At 36.8% G+C, this 23,161-nt stretch overlaps 1 protein-coding gene across 1 annotated transcript in view; it reads right to left on the bottom strand.

Annotated features, from left to right (window-relative positions):
* The window catches only part of PXDN (peroxidasin homolog (Drosophila)), a 94,903-nt gene that overhangs the window by 33,824 nt on the left and 37,918 nt on the right, over positions 1–23,161 (bottom strand). Inside the window, exons 5-12 of the mRNA XM_010566755.1 lie at positions 22,234–22,305; positions 15,286–15,357; positions 8,023–8,094; positions 7,361–7,432; positions 5,188–5,357; positions 3,722–3,839; positions 1,426–1,595; positions 206–478 (exon numbers count right to left, since the gene is read on the bottom strand). Of these exons, the coding sequence (XP_010565057.1) occupies positions 206–478; positions 1,426–1,595; positions 3,722–3,839; positions 5,188–5,357; positions 7,361–7,432; positions 8,023–8,094; positions 15,286–15,357; positions 22,234–22,305 (1,019 nt within the window). The remainder of the gene's footprint in view (positions 1–205; positions 479–1,425; positions 1,596–3,721; positions 3,840–5,187; positions 5,358–7,360; positions 7,433–8,022; positions 8,095–15,285; positions 15,358–22,233; positions 22,306–23,161) is intronic.

The raw sequence follows: 23,161 nt of genomic DNA, 5'->3' as shown, positions 1-23,161 counted from the left end.
GGAGAATTAGTATATATTATCGTACTCCGAATGAAATGTATAGCAACTTTCCTACAGACTACACTAGAACAGTGTAATTAGAACAAAAAAAATAAGGTTTTAGTTCCACTCTGACAATTCAGAAAAAAATACAAAACCACACAATTTAAATATACCCTTCCTAATATGTTTTACAGCTTGTCACTCCTAGTTTAACGTTACTCACCTTGGACTATGATGTATGCAGTTGCGTGGATATTATCTATGCTGTTAGTTGCAAAACAGGTATACTCGCCACTGTCCTCCTGCTTCACATTTTGTATGTAAAGTCCTCCTGAGGGAGTTATCGTGATGCGAGGGTCACTTGGTAAAGGGGTTCTGTCACCTTTGGTCCAGGTAATTCGTGGCTGAGGGTGCCCGGTTGCGCTGCACTCCAAGGTAACACTCTCTCCAACTAGCACTTCGGTATTTTGTGGGTGAATCACAAAACTTGGCCGGGCTGCGAGAAATGAGAGATGCCTAAATATGACTTTTAGCTCACATAACACTAATTTAGCTGAATACTACAACAGTTTGGGGAATCTAGCTGGTTTTTAATAGCTCTGTTCCAACATACTTCTAATCTTGGTGCAAACTGTGTCTCGCTTTAAGCCTAATCTAGCTGCAGACATTTATAAATATCAATAGATAAAAAATGAAAGCTCATATAATTGCACTGATGTTTTTTCTTAACTCCCATTAAAACAATTTTCAAACATTTCCTTCTCACGTCCTGATCTTTATAAAGGTCTCTTCAGAGGCATAGACACTGAGACACAGAAAACAAACCAGCTAAAAATTGTCATAAGTGCACAAAAAGAGAAAACTGATTAAACTATATTTTAGTAACTTTTCCCAACTACATGTGTGCTTCGCAGTGACATTTCAAGTTTACCTGATGCCGAGTGTCAAAACAAAATTTCCTCACAGCAAAGTTTGGAATTTGAAAACATTACAGTCCTGGACAGGAATTTAGTGCTTGCAAACACAAAGCCCTGGCTAGACAGAGATTCAGGTGAAAAAGTTCCTGAGCAAGGATGGCTGCACCATGTGTGCCAAAGCCTTCAGGAGCGGCCTGTTTGAAGCTCGTGGTTTTCAGGTATCCAGAGAGCACGCTACTGCACTGAGCAACGTTGCAACGTAACAGCCTCTCTTCCTAACTCTTCTACAAACAGCCTACCAGACTATCATCAGAATTGCATACTACAATAAACATTTTAATTAACTGGCTGATTTGCATTTTTGTTCTAGGGATATTATAACTTAATGATCTAGTTCTTAAGATGCCCAAGCACAAGAAATCTACACGTCAAGAACATAAAAGAGCCAAAGCATCTTACTTTTAGCAATCTTATTATCAAAACAATTCTCTATCTGAATGGAAAATTCAGACTTGATGTTCTTTACCTGGTGACTCAAAGTATCTAAGAGTAACTTCCTGAGTTTTCACTTCTCCAGCCACATTTTTTGCCATGCACTGGTAAATGCCTTGGTCTGTTTCTTGAGTATTCTGAATCATTAATGTGCCATCATCCAGCAAGTTTAGACGGGAATCTTCTTTCATACTGAGCTCATTACTGTGAAGAAAAGAATCTTCTGGAGTTAAACGTTTAAATCACAAGCACAGAAAACTGCCAAATAATAAAACCCAAAATATATTACCCAAAATAACTTGGGGGAAAAAAAAAGTTCTACTGTGTTAAGTAAAATAATAGAACTTCTAGTTTTCTCCTAAAGAGAAGAAGAAGAAGGAAAATAAAAAATGAACCAATTTTGCTTATGCAAGTATTAGATCCTCAAAATGAAAAGCCAAAATACTTTTATGAGTAAAAGCTTACAGGGAAAAAAGTGAACAAAATACACATACCTGGCCTGTCTCATTTTCCTTTAAGGCTGTTCTAACTGGTAAATCAATTTAAAATGTTTCCACTGGAAGTACATCATGTAAGTTCAACACTCAAGAGACTTTCTACTAGAAGAGGGGTTAGTTGCTATAAAATCAGCTTTGTGCCAGCCTCTGTCTGGATTGCTCAAGGAGCACTAATGAACCTGATAATAATTTGTACTGGCTTGAAATACAAGTTAAGATCATGTCTTCAGGCTATGTCATGGATGCATTTCTGTGACATTAACCAAGAACGGTTATGGGTTTTTATTAAAGGAACTGTTTCTCACTCCATCCCTCGCTACATGATGAAGCAAGCACAGAGGAGGGACGAGATCTCACCCCCTATGAACAAAACCCAGCCTGACTGCTGATCTATTCAACATACTGCTCAACAGGTCAATGGCTTTTGACTGAAATCTTGCCATATTCAACTACCTTGCAAAGAGCTTTGCTCTCATTCATGCAGCCAGGAAACAAGCCAGAGTCAATAATCCCACACCCCAAGCTCAAATTTCTTCTTAAAACTCTTTCATATGTGTATTCTGAATACATGTTTTCTTTGTTTATTATAAAAAGTACACGAGCCAAAGAAAATTTTAATGAAATAATTACACCATCCAAGTTCAAGGCTCTGTTCTTGACATACTCTATAAACACTGTACCCTTGCTGCACGTGGGGTTCTCACTGACATCAGCAGAAAGCTATAGAACCAGGGCTCTACGTTGTTCCATTCTATCAGCAACCAACAAAGTAAACCGGTTCATTTGCTAATATCAAGCGAGGGAATTTACCTTCCAGATCAGGTTCTCCATTTGTGTAAGAGCATTATTAAAACAAAGTCTGATGAAGCTAGTGGTAAACTCACAATTCACGTATCCATCATAAATTCCCATCAGTTTAAAGGGGGTGATGGGCTGCCACGTGGCTGGTTCAGCCGTGCTGTGCCTAGTGCTGCTGGAGGGAGCCAGGTTCTGGGCAGAGCTTGAGCAGCCACTCTGCAGCAGGCTGGCCCTTGGGCTGCTGAAAGACACACATCCTTTATAGGTCCTTCCCTCCATCCCCTAAGCAGTGAGGAAAAGCAGTGGAGCAGGTTGCCTGGAGAGCTTCTGCTACTTCCATCATTGGAGGCTTTTAAGACCCAACTGGATAAAGCAAGCTAGTATGAACCTGCTTTAAGCAGAAGGCTGCACTGGAGATCTCTTGAGATCCCCTCCAACCTGAATTACCCTACAGTCCTAAGATACAAGCACTTGCCTGCCTGCCTGTCATGTACCAGCCTGGGGAGCCTGGAAATAGATGTATCTCTCCTCTCCTGGAATGGAACTACACCTCAGAGGAAAGCTGCCTCCGAGGAGCTGGGGCTCAGGGAAGACCTCCTCTGAAACCTAACTCTTATCCAGCTGGGGTTCTTTAAAAAAGTAGCTTTTGCTCTGCCTCAAAATGTATGCCAACACTAGCTAACCTACAAACTGCACGTGCAACATGTCCATATTGAATTGCCTGGTACTTACATATAAATGATTTAATTTTACAGGTGTGAGCAACTTTGCAGGTGTAACTACAATTGAAGACCTTACCAATAGTATTATAGTCATAAATTAATATTTTCTAAAGTTATCAGCTCTTAAGTGTTCAGAATTACTAATAAAACAAATCTGTGCCATTATTACTTCATATACTTCTTTTAATCATAATATGTTTCTGCTGTAACTATTCCATATATTAGCATGTAATGCGTGTGGACACGCATCCAGAAATGTACACATACCCAAACATAGTTACATCAAGTTTCTCTCTTCCTCTTTTAAACTTACTTGTTTCGAAGCCAGATAATTTCTGGTTTAGGATTGCCTTCAGCTCTGCAAGTGAAGTACACTGTATTCCCTGAGGTAACGTCCACATCCTGAGGCTCTGATGTAATTCTTGGCCTCTCTGTATCAACAATAAAACCTGTAAGGAGCTCTTACTTGTTTTAAAACTACTAAAGAATGGTAAATAAAAAATTTTCCATACACCTTGTAGAAAAATAATTTTTCACAAATGTTTTAGCTTAAAATATTTATACGCTTAATCAGGATCAAACATACTTTTCCCTGTGCAAAAGTGACTGCAGGCATTCTGACCTCTTCCATTGTTCCTTAGGACTTTTAGCAGACTGGAAATGGATTGTGCAAATTTGTATCAGGTTCTAAAGTAGCTGTTTTATTTATTTGAACAGAGGCTGAATTTGCTTATGAAGAAAAACTTTAAAGCAGCAAGCACAAGTGCCATTTAAAATAACTTCCTCTAGATAAATATCAGTGCCTAACCTGCCTCCTACAGAATAATTTGTCGAGCTTGCTTCCTGCAGTTTGCATATTCCTGCTCCTTAGATGTGCAGAGAGCTGGTAGGATGCCATGTGAATTATTCTTGCACCAAATCCCCTTTTTACTATCTTTTTCATGAACCTTGTAGAAGCTTATGGTCATAATTCTCATGATAAGAATTATATCCAACACATAACCAAAAGGACAATTTACTTTTATATCTTGGCCTCATCATGTCGCTGGGCAGGCAAATGCCCATAGCTTGATGAGAAATCTGCATTTTGATTTCAGAACACAAGAGGTGTGGGGCCATGTCCCAGGGTGCCCACGGGGCCAAGCCTTTGCACCCCTAGGCTGAAGGAATACAGACGAACAAAAGGATTATAATGGAAGTGCTTATCCATTAATCCTTCAGTGGCAGAGGATTTCAGTACCTGTGCAGGGCACCCCTTGTAAGTATAGCTGAGTAAAAAAGAAATTCAGTGGCCAACCCTGATTCCAATAATGTCAACAAGAGTTTTAACAATAAGATCTGTGAAATCAGGAGCAGTTCTGTACAGCTTCTTTCTTCCCCTTCCCTTGTACAGAAGGGAATAAAGGACACAAAACAATATTAACATAACACCAAAGACCCTAGCTGACAATCTTTTTGTGATCAAAACTGAAATATAAAAAGGAAAAATAAACTCTTTCCAGATAATCACATTTAGTTCCTCAAGGAGAAATTTCAAACATGGCTATATTTGTTTCATTAAAGATAGGCTAAGGCGTAAAAGCAATCAGTTCTGTCAGAAGCAGACAAGTGAGAAGGAACACAGGAAAATTTCTGGAAATAACCAATGTTGACCAGAGGTGGTTGGTATTATCAAAGGGAACATAACAAATTCTAACAAAACAAAACAAAATAAAAAAACCACAACAGTTTAGGTACATTTAACACATTCAAGAAGCCATCAGGCAGTGGCAAACCCACCACAGTTAAGTTCTTCTGGTGTTATCGTGGCCACTGATCTTCCCTGGATTCTTCGTGGGTACTCACAGGTAGCTGCTGCTTGAGCATTACCCGACTCTGCATATGTCTTCAGCAGCTCCGCCAGCCACAGGATTTCACAGTCACAGTGAAGAGCGTTTGAATCCAAACGCCTGCACAAAACAAGAAGCACCCACAAACACCTATTAGCAAGCTTCAACTATTTTGCTAGGATTAAAATGGTTCTGCAATACCAACAGCACCTTTATCTGTGAAGACAGACAAGGGGCAATATGGAATACACATGACGGTCACATGCTTGTGTGCATTCTGGTACCCTTTATTACAAAAATGCTATTATTTTTACTGCACAGGCAGGATTGTGTTCAACACAGTAAAGGTCTAAATAACATTTCTTTTTTAACCCAAGCATTCAGTGAATAAATCAGGTTTTATTTAGATGTTATACAAACTTTGCTTAAATAAGGAACTTATACTATTCTCCCCACATATTTTTCTTTTTAATACTTGTCACTGTAGTAACTTCACAGCTAACCTGACATTTTTACAACTTCCCATTTTGCCGATCGGGCAACTGAGACAAAGACCCACAGTTTTATTCAAGCATTAAGCTCTCATTGAGTTCAGTGGGTCAGTAACTTTGTAAAACACCTGCCTATTGCAGATAACGAGAACCCATAAATTCTGTTGACTTTCTTTCCAGTAGTGAAGGGCCCTGTTACTACGTGGAGCACTGCACTTTCTGGTGGAGGGCCCTGTAGGACAATAAAAACATTAAGTACAGAAATCTGTACCATTAAATATATCTATATAGAGATTGGAAATAAAATTGCATGCCAAAGCAACCTAAGTTTGGTGTATCTTTGGGGGTAGTAAACTTTTTGATCATTTTGTCTTTTTGTATTTTTTTAACCTCTTGTACAAATGCCCAGATATTATTTCTTCCCTGTTCTCGTGCAAAAAATAGGCAAGAACAAGCAAAACTATTTTAAAAGTTACTGTACAAATGTCTTCCAGTATATCAGATGTTACAGGTAGAATTTAAATCCAGAACACGAAAGTCACAATGTGACCTTCAGGGATAAGCTGTCCCAGGTCAGAGGACACCAGGTTCATCTAGCCCGGTGTCCTGTTCCACTCATAGCCACTATCAAAATTCCCCTGGACCTAGGAATTATGTGATGAAGCATCCCTTTCTGTTCGCTTGAACTGCACAAGAATTTAAGGGAGGTATGAGTGAAGCACCTACTACTGGAAGGTGCATACGTCATGAAAATTTACTTCATTCTGCCTTTTGCCCACAGTTAAAGGTATGGTTTCACAACTTTCCTAAGCCAGCAGGACAACCTTCCTGTTACGTCCCTTGAGATCTCTTTTCCCAGTAGAGCTAGCGCTGTGACTCGTGGCACAGCACACCCTCAGCAGTCCCCCCGGCAAGGAGGGGTATGAATGCACTAGTGCCTTTCTCAAAACGGCAGTCGTGGATCATTTAAAGAATGTTTATCCTAGATCAGTGGAGATCCAAAGTGAGGGAGAGAAAATCCTCTGAAAGTCACCTTACTATGGTACTTTTCTTGAGTTCCAGTTTTCAAATGCTACTGAGGGACTAAGAAGCCTCTAATTTTCCAAGTTAATGGCATTTCAAGAACTAGCTTCTGGAGTTGCTTTTGAAAGTAATACTTATATTCTTAAACCATCAAGCACCTTTTTATAACCACGTTTTTATCATAAGATAAGGACAAGCAAAACAATTAAAAGAAAATACCAAAATAATCAAATATTGAAAGACGTTGAAGGATCACCCAGTAAAACATAGACAAGGGGGGGGGGGGGGACCCCAAAAAAAAAAAAAAACCAAAAAAAGAGCCCGAGATATTATTTAGTCTACAAAACAAGACCATATGATTACAAACAATTCCAAGACAGTAAACAAACAAAAGGGTTTAGTCAGTCACTAAAGACAGTAGGATATGAAGCAATGGTCTCAATCTATGTACGTAAACAACCGGAGCACAGCTTAGGAAAAAGTATTTAATATGTAAAATAATTACACAATGAAAGGCATTTGCAAGAAAGATAAATATTGCAAGATGAGATACCGTATAATTAGGTTATTTAAACTTTCTTTTGTTCAATAATAATTCAATTTACTTACAGTCTCTTCATAGATTCTAAGTGACTAAATGTTCCAGGAATCAAATGAGCTATTCTGTTGTTATGCAAAAATCTGTTAAAAAGCACAGAAATATGCATGTAATAATTCAGACTTTGAGATGTACTCATTTCATTTACATTCTTCTGAAAGTCCTTTAAGAGGAAGTAATTTTACAAAATTAAAAAGAAAATGAACCTTTTTCAGCAATTCATTGGCTGCTATTTTTTAAGTGGCCTCCAAGGTGTATTTGGTGTGTCCATATGGGGAAAAAGAAGCCATAAAAAGATAAAGTATCCAAAAGGAAGGGAGTTCATAAGCATTCAAATGAGAAACTCAAAAAAAAAAAAGAAGTCATAATATAAATATTCTATTTCGTCATTCATAACATTTATTTTAGGCCAAACATTGATCACAGCCCTTTGGGAAATGGTTTTATAATAGAAAACTATACCACAGGCAATGCTCACTTCTGCATGTCTCTAAGGTCAGCCTGACCAAAGTGTTCTTGGCAAAGACAATGTAGTAGTTACAATAAAAAATTTAAATTAAAAATAATCTATGGGAATGATAAAAATATTATTTTCCAGTTTCAAACATTTGATTTAATTCAAACAAAGAAGCAAGCTGACTTCTGAATCTTACCCCAAGAAAAACAAACTTACAGCCTTTCAAGTTTTGGAAGATGGGTAAAGGATTCAGGTTCCAACGTTTCTATTTGATTAAAGTGCAGATACCTGAAAACATGTTAAACAAAAAGAAAAATACTGAAACAGTTTTCTTAATGAAGCTGAAATATTATTAAGCATTTGTTATTGTTTACACACTGTTTACACATCTAAATGGTGATAGTGATGTAGTGGATTAACTTTCTTTTGTTATCATCTGAATCCTGCACTTGAATCTGAGAAATACAAGACGTGACAAGCAAGTAGGGTTTGCAGACCACTACAGTGTGTGTGTGTGTATGTGTCCGAGTGTGTGCAAAAAAAAATTATTTGCAAACCATTACTTTAGAGATTTTGGAGATACTACTTTGAACAATCTTTTGCCAAGTCTAATATTCATTAGTATGCATACTTGAATAAATATTTATGGAAAAAATTATGATTTTTAACAGGAAAATGTTGCTATCACACTGAGTGAAAATTTCAAAAGATGCTGAGAAGTAGCCTGCTCTAGTCCATGAATACTGACATTTTAAGCTATGAACACTCTCAAAAGCTCAAAAGCCAAACAAATTCATAATATAAAACCAAGTTTGACTGAATTGCTTTTAGACGAAGGGCTTCCCAGCAATTGGTGTACAATTAACCACCACAGCTGTGCTCTGTTTGATGCTCTGTTGATGCTTATGTAAGCTATTAATATTACACAGCAACAAATACTACACTGAAAAAGTCTAATGTAACAAGACAATTAACCAGATTATTAATCTGTAACTGCTGTGAAAATGGACAGCAAAGGCAGGATCATTTCAGTCTTGACTATGTTGTGGAGGTACTCCATAACCTTGCAGATGAGAAAACAAGAAGTAATTGATAAGACTTGCACAAGGAACTGTGCAAATGATTTATAGACTTTGGATCCTGATCATATCCAAATGTATCCAAACCTCCTAAAGTTTCTTATTTGACCTCTGACAAACTCAGGAACATCTGGAGAATGTGCATATATAGAAATCAGTGTGGGCTGAAGAGCGAAAAAGCCCACCATTTAAAAACAAAAACAAAATCTCAGACCCCTAAATCTCCTGAAAAATCAGTCCTTCAGCAGGAAAAGTAAAAGGATGTGGGAACTCCCTTGCGCTGCAACACCGCATGTGCTCTACTCCCGGATCTGAGCCGGACGGTCGCCGCGGAGAGAGGAAAGCGGGAACAAGCGGCGATTACGGCAGAGAGCCGTTGCGGCGAGCCCTGGAAGGCGCGTGCGGCGGGGAAGCCAGGCACGTGCCTGGCAGCCTCCCAGATCCCCCGCCAGCAGCAGCACGGCCCGAGCGCGAGCCAGCAAGTGATGCCAGGGAGCAATGAATGGGGACCACAGAAAAAGCCAATAAATCAGCACGGATGGGATCAGGCACATCGGAGCGTCAAGTCTGCTTACTGCCAGTGCAACGCGTGGCCACACACTGTAGCGAGCATAGAGCAGGATCCTGTTTGCATAAGGAAACAAGAAGTCCGTAATCACGCTATGCCTGCCAGTCTTCATCTCCCTTTTGAAAAAACAGGCCAATTTCATCTAAATTAAAAACCCAGACATCTCAAAGGCAGATACTTCCTGCAAGGTTCATTCGAGTCACCGGCGGAGGGAAGGGAGACCTCAGTCCGGTTCAGCCCCGAGGAAGGACCGGCAGGACGGGGCTGGTATCGGCCCCGCGGGCAAGGCCCGGCCACGAGGTGGGCAGGCACAGCTCGCCGGGGCCAGGGCTCTGCTCGCCCAACTGCCCAGCATCAGCAGCATTTGGGAGGGGGCACGGCAAGGTGGGGATCGCTGTGGTGAAAGAGGACGAAGGGAAAAACCGGGCACAACTATAGGGTTTGTTCCTTCTTCTGCAGCAGCTTGGACTTTGGAAAAAAAGTACATACGCTACTTCTTGTGCAGCCAACAGGGATTTTTTCCTCTTTAGCTTTGTTAATTCTACTTGCATTTTTATGATTCATGAGCACCTTGCAAACGTATCTCCTTATCTTCCTGATAAATTAATCTCTTGTATGTCTTTGGCATCGACAAGGCAAGATTTGTAGGTACAAGTCATACTTCTTACTAGAGTAACAAATAACGTTGGTAAAAGCAGGCACACTGAGGCACGCAACCCCTTCTTCAGGTCCATGGATCAGAGGTGAGATTAGCAGAGAGAAGAAGAAAGGACACCTCTCTCAGATGGTTTAAATGATGTATGTATACATCATTAAACTCAAAGCAACAGCTCATAACTGCTGTTTAGTATTCAAGACTACTGTAAGTGCAGATGTAAAGAATACTTTCTGTGCCTGAAAACTCAACTTGTTTTTCCAAGCAAATTAATCAGTCTAATTAAAACAATACTTCTGTTATAAACCTTGCCTTGTTTACAACCTCAAATCATCACAGATACAACTACAATAATTCAGGCACTGAAGCATAGTACAACAGTTAACTTTACCTCACCAGAAATCATGCTGCCTAAAGTAGCTCAAAAAATCAAATCATGAAGTCCAACTGGAAAATACTCTTAACTGCTTCATATGACAAGTTAGTTGGGTTTTGCAAATCTTTAAATTATGACCTCAAAAAAGCCCTGAGCAACTTCTCAGGCAATTTATGAACAGAACAAGGTACTAAATATGTGGGCAAAGTAATTAGCAGCAAGTGTAATTCTAAAAAAATAGATGCAGAAACCAGATTGCATTGTAAGTCTACAATAAAAAGAATAAAAAAATCTTTGGCTTTACGACCTACACTTTAATCACATTTTATCACTTAGGTTTATCACTTACATTCTTTTCTTCTATGACGACATTAATGCTTTTTTAAAGGATTTTTAATATTTTAATTAATATGAAAATTTCTTGGGACAGGAAATTCACTTTAAAGGTAATCAAATTCAGGAAACAATCTCACACTGACATGTCTTTATAGATATCTTTTATGTTCAGAGTATAAAATGCTCTTAAAAATAGTAGTATGATGTAATGAATTTGATATTAAGAAGACTTTCATAACGGAAATTTAAACAAAAAGCATGCAAGAGTGATTTTTAAATAACCCCGTGTCTTCCTTTTCTAATTTTGAATTCGCTATCAAGGATGAAACAGAAGGAAAGGAAATACTTAAAGGAAAAAAAAGTCTAAACCAAACACACCTAGAGGAAAATAAAGATTTGATCAAATAAGCATGGTACAGACTTTGTCTTTGTTATTATTAATCTTGCAGGGTGAACATTTACACTAAAATTCAGTCCCAGTGGCATTTTTCACAGCACTATATTTAGGATTATATCTTCTGTAGTATAGGGTTTTTGTAGAGGATTACTTCTATCGTATATGCCAATTGTTTATTTCTAATAGTATCTTCACATCTTTGGGGAAGTACTTAAAGTCCATTAGTTGAATATAATCTATGTTCTGAATATTTAAATAGCATGTTTGCCTTTTTGATTATTTGAAAGAGAATGAACAAACATATTTTTCCCGCATTTATCAAAGAACTTTCCCTGCCCAGGGGTATGACAAGAAGTAACAGGCTTAAGCCACAAGGAAAGAGATTTAAATAGGATGTTACAGTAACGATATAAAATATTGGAACAAGATAATTAAGGAGATTATGGAATCCTCTCTTTAAAGACTTTTAAAATAAGGCTAGATAAATATCTGTTTCCAGTCATCTAGGTTTGTTGTCCCTAGCTGATCTTATTTTAGAATAGTAAGAATGTACTTCTCAAGCCCCCTTTCATACCTTTTAGGTCGGTTGGTTTGTTTATTAATTAATTCTCTTTCATTATTCTTTACCATGGGAATTTTTAGCAGCAATGAGACTTTAATCAGGCTCCACTGTGCTAAATGTGCGTAACTGCTCACATACAGTTATGCAAAAACCAGGAACTCTTTGTAATATAAAACTTTTAAAATTTCATAGCAACATTTCAAAGACAATGAAAATTGAATTGAGGGAAATAAAATGAATATAACAAGCTGCATCACTATATGCAAGATAACATTTTTATCTATTAATTTCCCCCCAAATATGTACATGTGTATATAAACTACAGCATACCTCTAATAACAGCCTATAAAGAGCAAAATTAGTATGTTAATATGAACGTTAAAAGAAAATGTATAATTAGTATTCAACTAAGATTAGGTAAACAGATTTAAATAATTCCATTAGTATTTGGGGATCCCACTAGTTAACTGCAGTGAACACTTTTTGTCTCTGATACATACAGCTCATAAGCTGAGCTCTCAAAAAATATAGCAGATATTTGGAAGAAAAGCAACGTACACACATCTGGAAATAGAGTGCCTTTAGAATTCGATCTTGGGATCCAGATACAGCAAACTCATGACCTCCCAAGCCAGTTATTTGTGATATTTCAGGTGGGATTCAGTTGTCTAAGCACAGGCATATAGAGCCATATAGCGGTTGTCTAAGTGCAAGCATATAGAGGCAGCTTTCGTTGCCCTTCGGGTGCTCTGGCTGCCTTCTGGCTGCTGCTCTGAAAAAATGCAAGTTTCCTGCAGCTTTGTGTTACGCTTGCCAGACCCAAACATATGTCTTGCAGATTTAACGGGGTCTAAACTGGTACTAAGCGGCTACTTTTCATCAGCTGACTTTCTCCCTTCATGCCTTGCCATGACTGAAGATTTAGGTGACGAAATATGTATGGCTCAGTGCGTTCAAGCATCTAAAACTGCCAAGGTTTTTCAGAATTTACTCTAGCACAAGTGAGTTTCAAGATCTGATTCAAAGATCTTATTCCCTTGGCAGAAATTTCCGAAGAAAAAGATATTTCTACCACATCAGCAGCTAAAAATTCTGCCATGGAGGTTTAAGAAGGATCCTGCCAGCCGCAGTAAATACTGGGTTTGGGTTTTTTCCATTATATATGCAACAGGTCTCCTAAATCAAACTATATTTACAGTTTCTCTTAAACAACAACAACAACAACAAAACAACAAACAAAACAACAAACAAAAAAACGCAGAAAAGTGTTTGCTTTGCTCTTCAGGTTTTTTTAAAAAAAGCAACTATCAGTTTCATTCTGCTTCACTGAACTAGAAGAAATTACTATGCGTCAAGTCTTTCCCTGAGATGTGGACCACAGCATCTACTTCTGAGAACTCTGCTGAGCACTGAGAAGAGCATTTGGCTGAATCAACACATCCAGTAGCAAAATGCATTTAACTTGAGGCCATAGAAGACTCAAGTGCAGAAATATCGACTGAGTAGTCGATACAGTCCCAAACTGAAGTTAGAGGACTTGCGAACTTGTTCACAAAGACTAACTTCTGTCTTATGAACAGTGTTTCTCCAAAGACAATGTGATAAAACAGACTGTAGAGTCAGAACCTATTTTTACGCTAAAGATGCATAAATGACAAATCTCTCATAAACTACAAATCTCAATGAATACCCTCCATTAAATTTATTTCCAGGTCTGCCACTGGCTTCCTGCACTCCCGTTTTCCCACCTGACAAGCCTTCTTTTTAAGATCTGCCCAGAAGAAGGGCTCTAAAAGAAGTGAGCTTTCTGATACGCAGCTAGCAGGGCAGGAAACCCCCTCAGCAGCTCACCAGACCAGCCATAGGCACTACTTGTGTCAGCCGATGCCGTGACACAAAGGGCAGTCACTGAGCAGCGACTGTGCCAGGCTCTGTTTCCATACTTCCCGGCTAGAGATGAGACTCAAACCCTGTTTAAAACTTAATTTCATACAGAAAAAATGTTGATGTCTCCAATTTGAGCTTAAGCTGATACACTGTGGTATCACTGCAGGCAGAGACACTTAACTGCAACCTAGCGGAAAAGCACATTCAGAAGGTTTTAATAATTCCAAAGTGACTCATGTTTTTCAGTCATAACATAGATCAACAGGAAGTAGAGCAAAAGAAAAAAGGACAAATGTTGCCACTTGCAGCGCATTAGGCTTGTGGCATGGGGAAGAGTATTATTTTGGAAGCATTAGTTATTCAATAAATGCGCCTCAATATTTCAAATTCTACAAAGAAAATAAGAATTGCTATTAGCATGCAAGTAAGCCCTACCAGTTGCTGTCAATATGCTGCAGTAATCATTTCTAGAGTAGGAGGAAGAGGAAGAGAAAGGAAACAAATGACATATATAAATATGTTTTATACTTATCACTTTTGTTTTATATAGAAGCTCTTCCTTCAAAAGGCATCTATTGCCCTCTAAAATGAGCTTTTATGATTTTGTACCCATCCGAAGTGCCATTTCATTTCAGATACACACTGTGTCCACTAATATCCACAAGAGGTTTATAACAACAGGGAAACTGGTACATATCATAGAAAATTTGTAATACACCAATAACTGTCAGGAGTTTCAAAATTTATGTTGCTCCTAGAAGAAAGATATTCAGCCCCCAAAATTTATATGCTACAAAACTCATTGGTCTAGTACTGTTATTTGGCAGCCAAACCGTGAAATAGCTATGCATTTATAGCTTTCTGTTTTTCTAAACATTACCACAATGAATGTATAGCAATGCTTTCCGATTATGACAAAATATAAACTTAATGGTATCAATACAATCTGTTTTTTGTCATGCTAAGGACTGCATTTTTCATTCTTTTTTGATAGAAATTATTTTTCAGTCATTATACAGGAAAAGGAGTATGATTTTAATCAATCTTTCTAGAAGACATTACTGAAGCATCTACATTACAAATAATGAACTTTCTTACTTTTTAAACAACTGTATATGGTAATTATTAACACATATCCATAATAGTAAGGTTTTAATTTTAAAAACTCTTCTTGTATTAAAATCTAACAAAACTGGGTTAAACTTCAGGAGGCTAATTCAGCTTTAGTTATGCTGCATAAAACAAAGTAACTGCTGCAGCCAAAGGAATTGCAATGTTATAACACCTACAGAAATGAAATCAGAATCTCTCTCTAAAGCAATACACATTAGTTTTCAACATTTTCCACAATAATGCTTCTTCTTCGTCAAAGCTATGTAACAATGTATAGGGACACCGGGAATGCAAATCACAAATAAAAGACAAACATAGAAATGAGGAATTTGACACAGAGATCAATTGTGTTTTTTCACATGCAAATGATTATGAGGCTCTCTGCCTAACAACCCAGGGAGTGCGGACATGCAGAGCATGCAGGCAGGATGTACGGATCAAGGCGTGCACTTTTCCTCTGCAGGGGAACCATGGAGATGACAGCACAGAAGAGAAAAGGCACTTACAGTTGTTCTAGAGAGGCAAGTCCTTTAAATGCTTGCCTGTCAATTGACTGGATTTCATTCTTGTACAAATAGCTGAAACAAGAAACAATCAGTAATATTAGTACACAAACAAGAGCTACATGAAGGTGGAAAAGAAGAATTAAGTTGACACATGAAGACAGTTTTTCAACTACATATTAGGAAAAAAATACAAAACAAAACCTAAACACATACACATAAAAATACTTTGTCCTTCAGATTTCATCCCAAATGTTTGCCAGGAAAGACAAAAGTCTGGGGCCTTGTAGGCCCCCAGGCTGTCACCTGGATGGTCTTGGGCTTCCCAGTGCTCACTGTTACTACTTACTGTTTCTTTGCCCCTCAGTTTCTTGATGGGCTTGCCAAAGTCAAAATAAATTCAACTCAATGGGACAGAATTGCATCAGAAGTGCCTTTACCAGAACACACCAGGGATGCCATTGGCCTTTTGCTTTCTTTAAAATATCTCATCTGAATACTGGTACAAATATTCAAATTATGATGGAATAAGTCTTTTTATTGGACTTGGAGAACAAACTGAGAATTTCTATAACTCCACCAGAGTCACCTTTTGAATATTTACAAAAAAGTACAAGTTAGAATATTGGTAATGCATTCATAAAACAGCATTGTATGTTTGTTTTATCACTGTGTAGAAGATGGACATTAGGTCCCCAATGATACTCTAAACAGAATAAACGTATGCAGGCTACCAGTATGTTCACATGTGTTGTCTATATCTTTTCTACAGAATTAAAATAAGTGGGGATGGATCACTGTACATGCTCATGTTCATAATGCTTTTAACAGCAAGGGTGGTTTAGTCAGAGGGTGTTGGAAAAAAAAATCACACAGTTTAGCCGATGACTGCAGTTTCTGCATGGAGGCAGCAAATGAAAATACTTTTGGGGTTCAGTGTCAGTCACCCTCTTTTTGTGTTAGGTTAGGAACAGGTTTGCAGTTAAGAACTTCCTCACAATTATTTGACAAATTATTTGAAACTCAGTTAATCAGGGATGGATTTCTACGAAAAAGGGATGAAGAGACTTTGGACCACAAATGGCTTTATTAGCAGGCATTTTATTAGTAGTGGGTTCGGCTTTTCTATTATTACAGTTCTCAGTAACTTACTGGAAATATTGCAAACTTCTTTTGATGCAACAGATAAATACTGGCTCTGCTGGAGTTGGTGGCAGTTTTTACACCAACTTGACAACAGGCAATATTTCACAATAGGCCCTAAAAAGGAAAAAAGTTGTGCATATCTGATGTTCAACTCATGACAACTTTGAGGGACAATATGGAGTAGTATCCTTCCCTTGAGTCTAAATTTAATTTTCCAATGCATTGCTTGCTGCGATTCCAACACATTAATATACAGAGACATGCACCTGAACAAAAAGCAGAGTTCCTCCAATAACAGAATAACAAGGAAGGAAAAATTTCTGAGGTTTTTAAAATGCTCAAAATTATGAGCAAATTAAACTGGAAAAAAAAACACTGTCATATGAAATTACTGTAAAAACTTTAAAAATAATTTGAAAAGAGAGAGAGTAGATGTATTACACATTTTGGATGTGGAATTGGTTTTTATTCTATTTGAAAAAAATATTTTTTCACAAGTATTCAAATATTTCTTTTGACTCAGATTCATCTGAGGATCATAGTCATTACAATTTTGTATCTCCTTAATTTTCCTCTTTGTATGATATTAAATTCCTATCTTATTTTCCAGCGAGAATTTTAAATGCACCATTTCTTTTCACTCCTCAGAAAATTTCAAGGACTGAACAGCTAAAGCGTTATTTGCCTTTCTTAATACACTCCACTTGGCAGTGTGGAAATTCCTCCTATTCCTCTGAGTACAAAACTTCTGATCAGGCCAGTGAACCAGAGTGGGCTAAGATGGTTTTAACAACCAACCTCAGATAAGTATCTCTTGTGGGCATTTGAACAATTTTATTCCAGAAATCTGAATTAATCCAATTTTTAAAAAAAAGTTTTACCAGAATCAGTCATGTTACTTTTATTTACTTTCTGCAGACAAAGTAAGGCAGAGTGAAAAATAAAGGTGTGTCAGAGAAAAATAAAGGTGCGAGAATGACTTCGTAGTTTTGCAAACTTTTACCACCATACTGCAGGGAAGAGAGCAGCCCTTCATGTCCCCTTTTGGAGCACCATAGTGGGACTTTATTTGGGATTCAGCTTTAAACCACAACTTTTTCCATTCGGATCAGAAAACCCTCACCTACAGGACACTCAACTGACCTCAGTGCATCACGCCCCCCCTCCACAGAGAAACCCCAGCAACCCCAAGGCTACAAACACGTATGTCCTATGGCAGATGTGTTAACCAGACTTTCATTTAATTGTGTAGATGTTTCCCTGAGGATATTAACAGAAAGAAAATTTTATAAATATTTGCCGAATGGAGAGAGATGACAGAATACAAAATACAAATAAGTAGCACTCACAAAAAATATTTGTCTTTCTAAAGTGCTACTGTGCCTAACAAGTAAAACTTTGTAAACACTGCACTAATCTTTAACAAAAACATTCTCAAAATTTATCCCAGTTAATTAGTGTAAAACAGATTTAGAGTATAATTAGGGAAAAAGTAATTTATCATTTAATTTACCTAAAAGCTCTCTTACAGAACTAAACCATTAGATTTTACAAAGAGTGAATAAACAGTGGATTAAGATGAAAAAGGGATATATTATACTAAGACATTAAATTATTTTCTGGCAATTACTACTAACTGTTTTCAGAAGAGTTGAAAAACCCAGCATTTTTCCAGAAATGCAAGCAAGGCTGATAGAGGCTAGAGGTACTGGTCACATACTTGGGAAATGAAAAAAACAAATAGGTAACCAGTTATCAGAAAATTAGAAAAAAGTAGTTTTAATTAAAAAGTTTGCTAGATCCCCTATGAGGATAATTTTGGGGTTTTTGTTTGGTTTTTTTTAATGGACCATATTAAAAGTCATGTGATTTAAGGCAAGTAAGGTCCAGATGTATTTGTTTGGAACTAGAGGGAAAAAAAAGTAAAAAGTAATAGCAATATCAGGCATTGTAGAGTTAAACCTGACAAGTAAATAAATACAGCAAAGAGAGATTTATATAGAAACATAAAGGAGACAGTGGAATTAGCAACATGAATTGAAAAGAAATGAGATCCAGAATCACTGGAGCTTGTCAAAGGACAAAGTAACATGACCACGACAGCAACAGTGGCAGAAGGCACAGAAGGAAACGTGACCTAATCCCATTTCTAGAAGGGCGAGGTCAGCAACTCAGCACTTTGGCACACCTATAATGTATCTTCTACCACTATTACTTCATTCACCAAAGGCAAAACAAACCTTGCATGTTCCCTTTTAGTATTTCCAGAACTGATACATTTCATACAATCTTAATTTCCATTTATCATATGTGTATCGCAATGTTGTCATGTCTGATTCCTCACCTCTCCATTTCTTACTAGGTGAACGTCTCAATGTTGTTGCCAAAGTTATTTTCATTCTCCATTTTTATTTCCTTCACACTAGCTTCTAGTTTACTGCTTTGTAATGCTCTGACCAAGTACCTTCTCTTTAACTGGAAAGGTTTTTTTAATCACTAATCTATATTTCATATTTTTCCATATCTCCTCCCTAAATTCTTTCTTTTTAACTTAACCTCATTTTTTTCCACTGCTGATTCCAAATCTTCTAGTATCCTACATGTTAAAACAGTAGTATGTGTCTACCTTCAATTCCCAATTATTTTCTCTCTTGGAGAATAAACTGTTGACTTTCAGGATCAGGAAGGATTACCCTACCAAGTTGCCACAAATCTGCCTGCATCTACATTATAAGGTTGGGAAGCTTTTCTTTCTCATCTTTCTGCACTACCACCTCTAGTCAGTAAACTAAATAACTCACAGGAAGTCAATTAAATATATTCAGTGTACCATATACATCATGTACACATATACCTATACATCTTGTATCAGGAACAACAAATTGCGAACATGTTACCAATTATTTTGCTCATATGAAGACAACTTTTAAAGTTTATTTTAGACAGGAGTGTTTACAGTACCCTTTGCAGAAGGGGAACATAAGACCCAAAAACATTACACAGAATCACTGAAGTGGAGATATAAACTATCTTATGGATGGGGTCCAAGTTACTAATGCTTTTTTGATCCTTACTAAAGAACCATATTGCCAACACTAAGGTATACGAAATAAAGACAGACAGACAGAAAGGCAGAAAGGCAGCAAAAAAAAAAAAAGTATTCTCTTTGTTTCATAGCAAAACAGTAATAATAATTTCTTTCCAACTTTTAGTATATGAATTCAAAGACAAATTATTGCCACAAACAACACAGCAAGATCACGCAAAACTGTTTATAGAACTGTTGAAATTTCAATTACATAAAGAACAAGATAACAAGATAACAAATATTCCTATAAATAAGCTTCAAAATTGTAAGTGCATAATTTTCTTTTTATAATGTAAAGACCAACTTCTACAATGATGAATATTTTTAATGTACAGAAAATAAGGAAGTATCATTACTCTTTGTCAAAATTTGTTCTTCAGATAGAGAATTCTGAAAACATATACCTCATAAAAATCCAAGCTCAATTTCAGAAATAGTACAAAGAACCATTTGAAAATGCTAGGCCTTCTTTGACACTTGCTGGAAAAAAGTTTTGTCCGAAAGCACAAAAACTGATCTTCAGCAGAGATACAGGAATGGGCCTTGACATCTAATCACTCAGACTCTGGCTTTTTTTTTTATTATATACTGTATCATGTTTTATACTTACATATTTTATATATAACTATATAGTTACAGGTATTTTTATACATAGTCAAATATTCATATTTACTAATAGTTCTACATTTTATATTTATATACACTTATATTTCGCTAAATAAAAGCCACTGAGAAATGACAGGCTTTCTAAAATTACTCAGTGAATTATATATTTTCAGAACCATCTGCAGTCCAGTACTTGAGTTCTCATAAGAACACAGCTAACATCATGGACCAATGATCTCATTTTATGAAACACAACAATACAAGTTAGGTTTGCAAATATCCATAGGATCAGGCCATATAAAACCTCAATTATTCCAGATGATTTGGTTTTATAATATGAAATTCTTAACAATATTTCTAACTTTTGTACAATCTCTCCCTCCTAATTTCTACTTCAGTTGATCCTATTGAGAAAAAAATGGTCTGTTTTGTTCCCTTTGTTCCACAGAATACAGTTAGCATGTACTTAGCTGAAATCTTCACAGCTGAACTGTATGTATTTGGTACATTTAAGCCTTCCACATTGATTATCTGACCAGTTCCAGCATTTTTATAACGTTAAGACTGTATAGTTTAAAGCTAAACATTTATATCGCAGCCACTGAAATAGGCAAAAAGATCTTAAAGTTTATTTTAGCAAAATGGGGGATGGCTTTAAAGAAGAGCTCTCTGCAGTTGAATGACCTACCACATTGAATTTTATATTCAAATTTCCAGGGAACAAGAGAAAAGGAAAAGATCTTCCTCTTAACAACATAGATTGGATAAACATTACTACATGTATATGAAAACAAATCATAGTTATCTCTTTTCACTCTTTTATTGAACTGAACAGAGTGCACAGTTGAGTTTTATCTCAGGTTTACTACAGGTAGGCAAAGGCAAGCATGTGAAAACAAAGAACTAATAAGAACCAACTAGTATTTTTGCACAGTGGCTGACTATGGAAAGAAGCTTAGCCATCCTGAATCAGGAGACCTGACGTACTCCACTACCAGGTCCACCATACAAACACATGTTGTAACAAATAAAAACATCATGGACTTTAATAATTCATTTGGGATAGTTTTTTCAATATTCTTTTTCCTGCTATTGTATATAGAAAAAAGAATTTTATTACTGAAAGACAATACACTTAAAAATGAGAACAGGAAGTGTAATCAAACACAGCTTGGAAAACCAGGTAATGTGTCTGCACAAAACTATGTGATTTTTGTTTTCCTCCCTTCTCCCACCTCCTTAGAGCTATTCAGGCTGCATTCTTGAAAACTAGATGGAAAATAAGGCTTCTGAATTGTTTCCAAAACAATGAAATCTCAAAGTGACCATTTTTTCCTGTACAGCATTCAAGCAATGATCAATACTCCAAGACAATGGAGTGAAACTTTTCTACATGACACTACATAAGGTGGACTCCAGAGACTAGACCTGAGAATCCATGACAATTTACTGTTCAGCTTTAGTCTTTTATACAGATAAAAATAACATTTTTGATGCCTTTTGTTTATTCGGATAATGAATACACTTGATATATTTGTTAAAAATGGGAGGAGTTAGTCTTAAAATATACAGGGTGCCTGAAGACATAGAACTTACGGCAAATCATACAGGTACTTTTCTATTTTGTCTTTGACTTAATTTTTCTCTTATGAATTTATACGGCGATAAGTGAATTATTTAGGAGCAGTTAAAAAGCTTATATAAGTTACAAGCTTCTGCAGACACAAATCTTGGACTAGCTGCTTTTAAACCACTTTTCAAAACACAAACTTAAAAAGTACCTGTATGAAGGTTTCGGTGAACCTTAAAGAGGTGGCTTCCTAAACCTTTCAACATATCCCTTTTTATATTATCTTTTAAGTTGCATATAGTAAACAGCAACTAGCAAGCCCTTTAAAATCTACTGCCTACAGATACCACAGTCTTATATCAGCAAATCTCAAAGCACCTATTTATAGAAACAAAGGTTCACAGTTGCCCCATCCCATAAATTAATTTCACAGTTTTTCAAAGCAGTTTATCTCCTGATATACCGAGTCAGATTAAAACACTTTCCCATTAAAGAAGTTCAGTTACACATTGATGCAAAAAGTGACATTCATTTAACTTACAGATATTTCAGATTTTCAAGGTCTTCAAATGCCCCACTAGGTATTCTTTTGATTTGATTATTGTTTAGAAGCCTATAAAAAGAAATAAACAGCCATTGATTTTAACATACAGGCACACTAGGGGAAAAAAAAAAGTGTAATAGCAGGTGTAATGTAGCATTAAAAAGAAAACTTAAAAAAAATAACAAAAGAAAACACTTTCCCCTAACCGTAACTGTTAGAAGAATAAGTGACGTGCTTACAGCTGCTCAGTCACTGCCCTGCAGGAGAAAACTCTGAAAAAAATAGACAGAAATAAAAAAAGAAAAAAAAAAATCTAAAAATTGATACAATGTGGCTTTTTGTAGGTATCCGAGATGAAGATGAAGGGAAAAAAAATCTTGGTCTCAAGTCTACACATCAGTTTGAAATTGATAAAATCACTGTTAACAAAAATTTGTCATTAGCAGGGGCATTAAAGTGAATGTTCCTAGATGATGCTTAGCAATATTCTGGGTACTGGGCCCTTTACAACATACAGGAACACAACTGCCTATTCACAGATTTGCACTCATCCCTCACGCAGTGGTTTTATGAAGAGAAGGGAATCCAAACTTAACGAATCCTGTCTTTATCCGGGACTACTGGATCTCAGATCAGTGATTTGGACAGTTAAAACTTGAGGTTGAGAAATTGTAATTCAAAACTGGGGATCAACTGCAAACAGAGGTATGATCAAAAGTGACTGGAAGTAGGGATAGCTGGTAAAAACATCTTGGTAGCACAGATTTGGACAATATACTTCTGGGGGAACATCCTATCATTTATTCTGGTGTGAATATACACTACAAGATGTCTCAATACATTTGTTGTTATGTGCTTGCAAGATAAATAGATAATAGTGATCCAAAGCTCACTGATATTACTACTGTATTTCAGTTCACACACT

Source organism: Haliaeetus leucocephalus, unplaced genomic scaffold (assembly GCF_000737465.1).
Source record: "Haliaeetus leucocephalus isolate CR32 unplaced genomic scaffold, Haliaeetus_leucocephalus-4.0 Scaffold217, whole genome shotgun sequence".
Lineage (NCBI taxonomy): Eukaryota > Metazoa > Chordata > Aves > Accipitriformes > Accipitridae > Haliaeetus > Haliaeetus leucocephalus.
The sequence above is the reverse complement of the archived record's forward strand: the minus strand, read 5'-3'. Positions and strand labels throughout refer to the sequence as shown.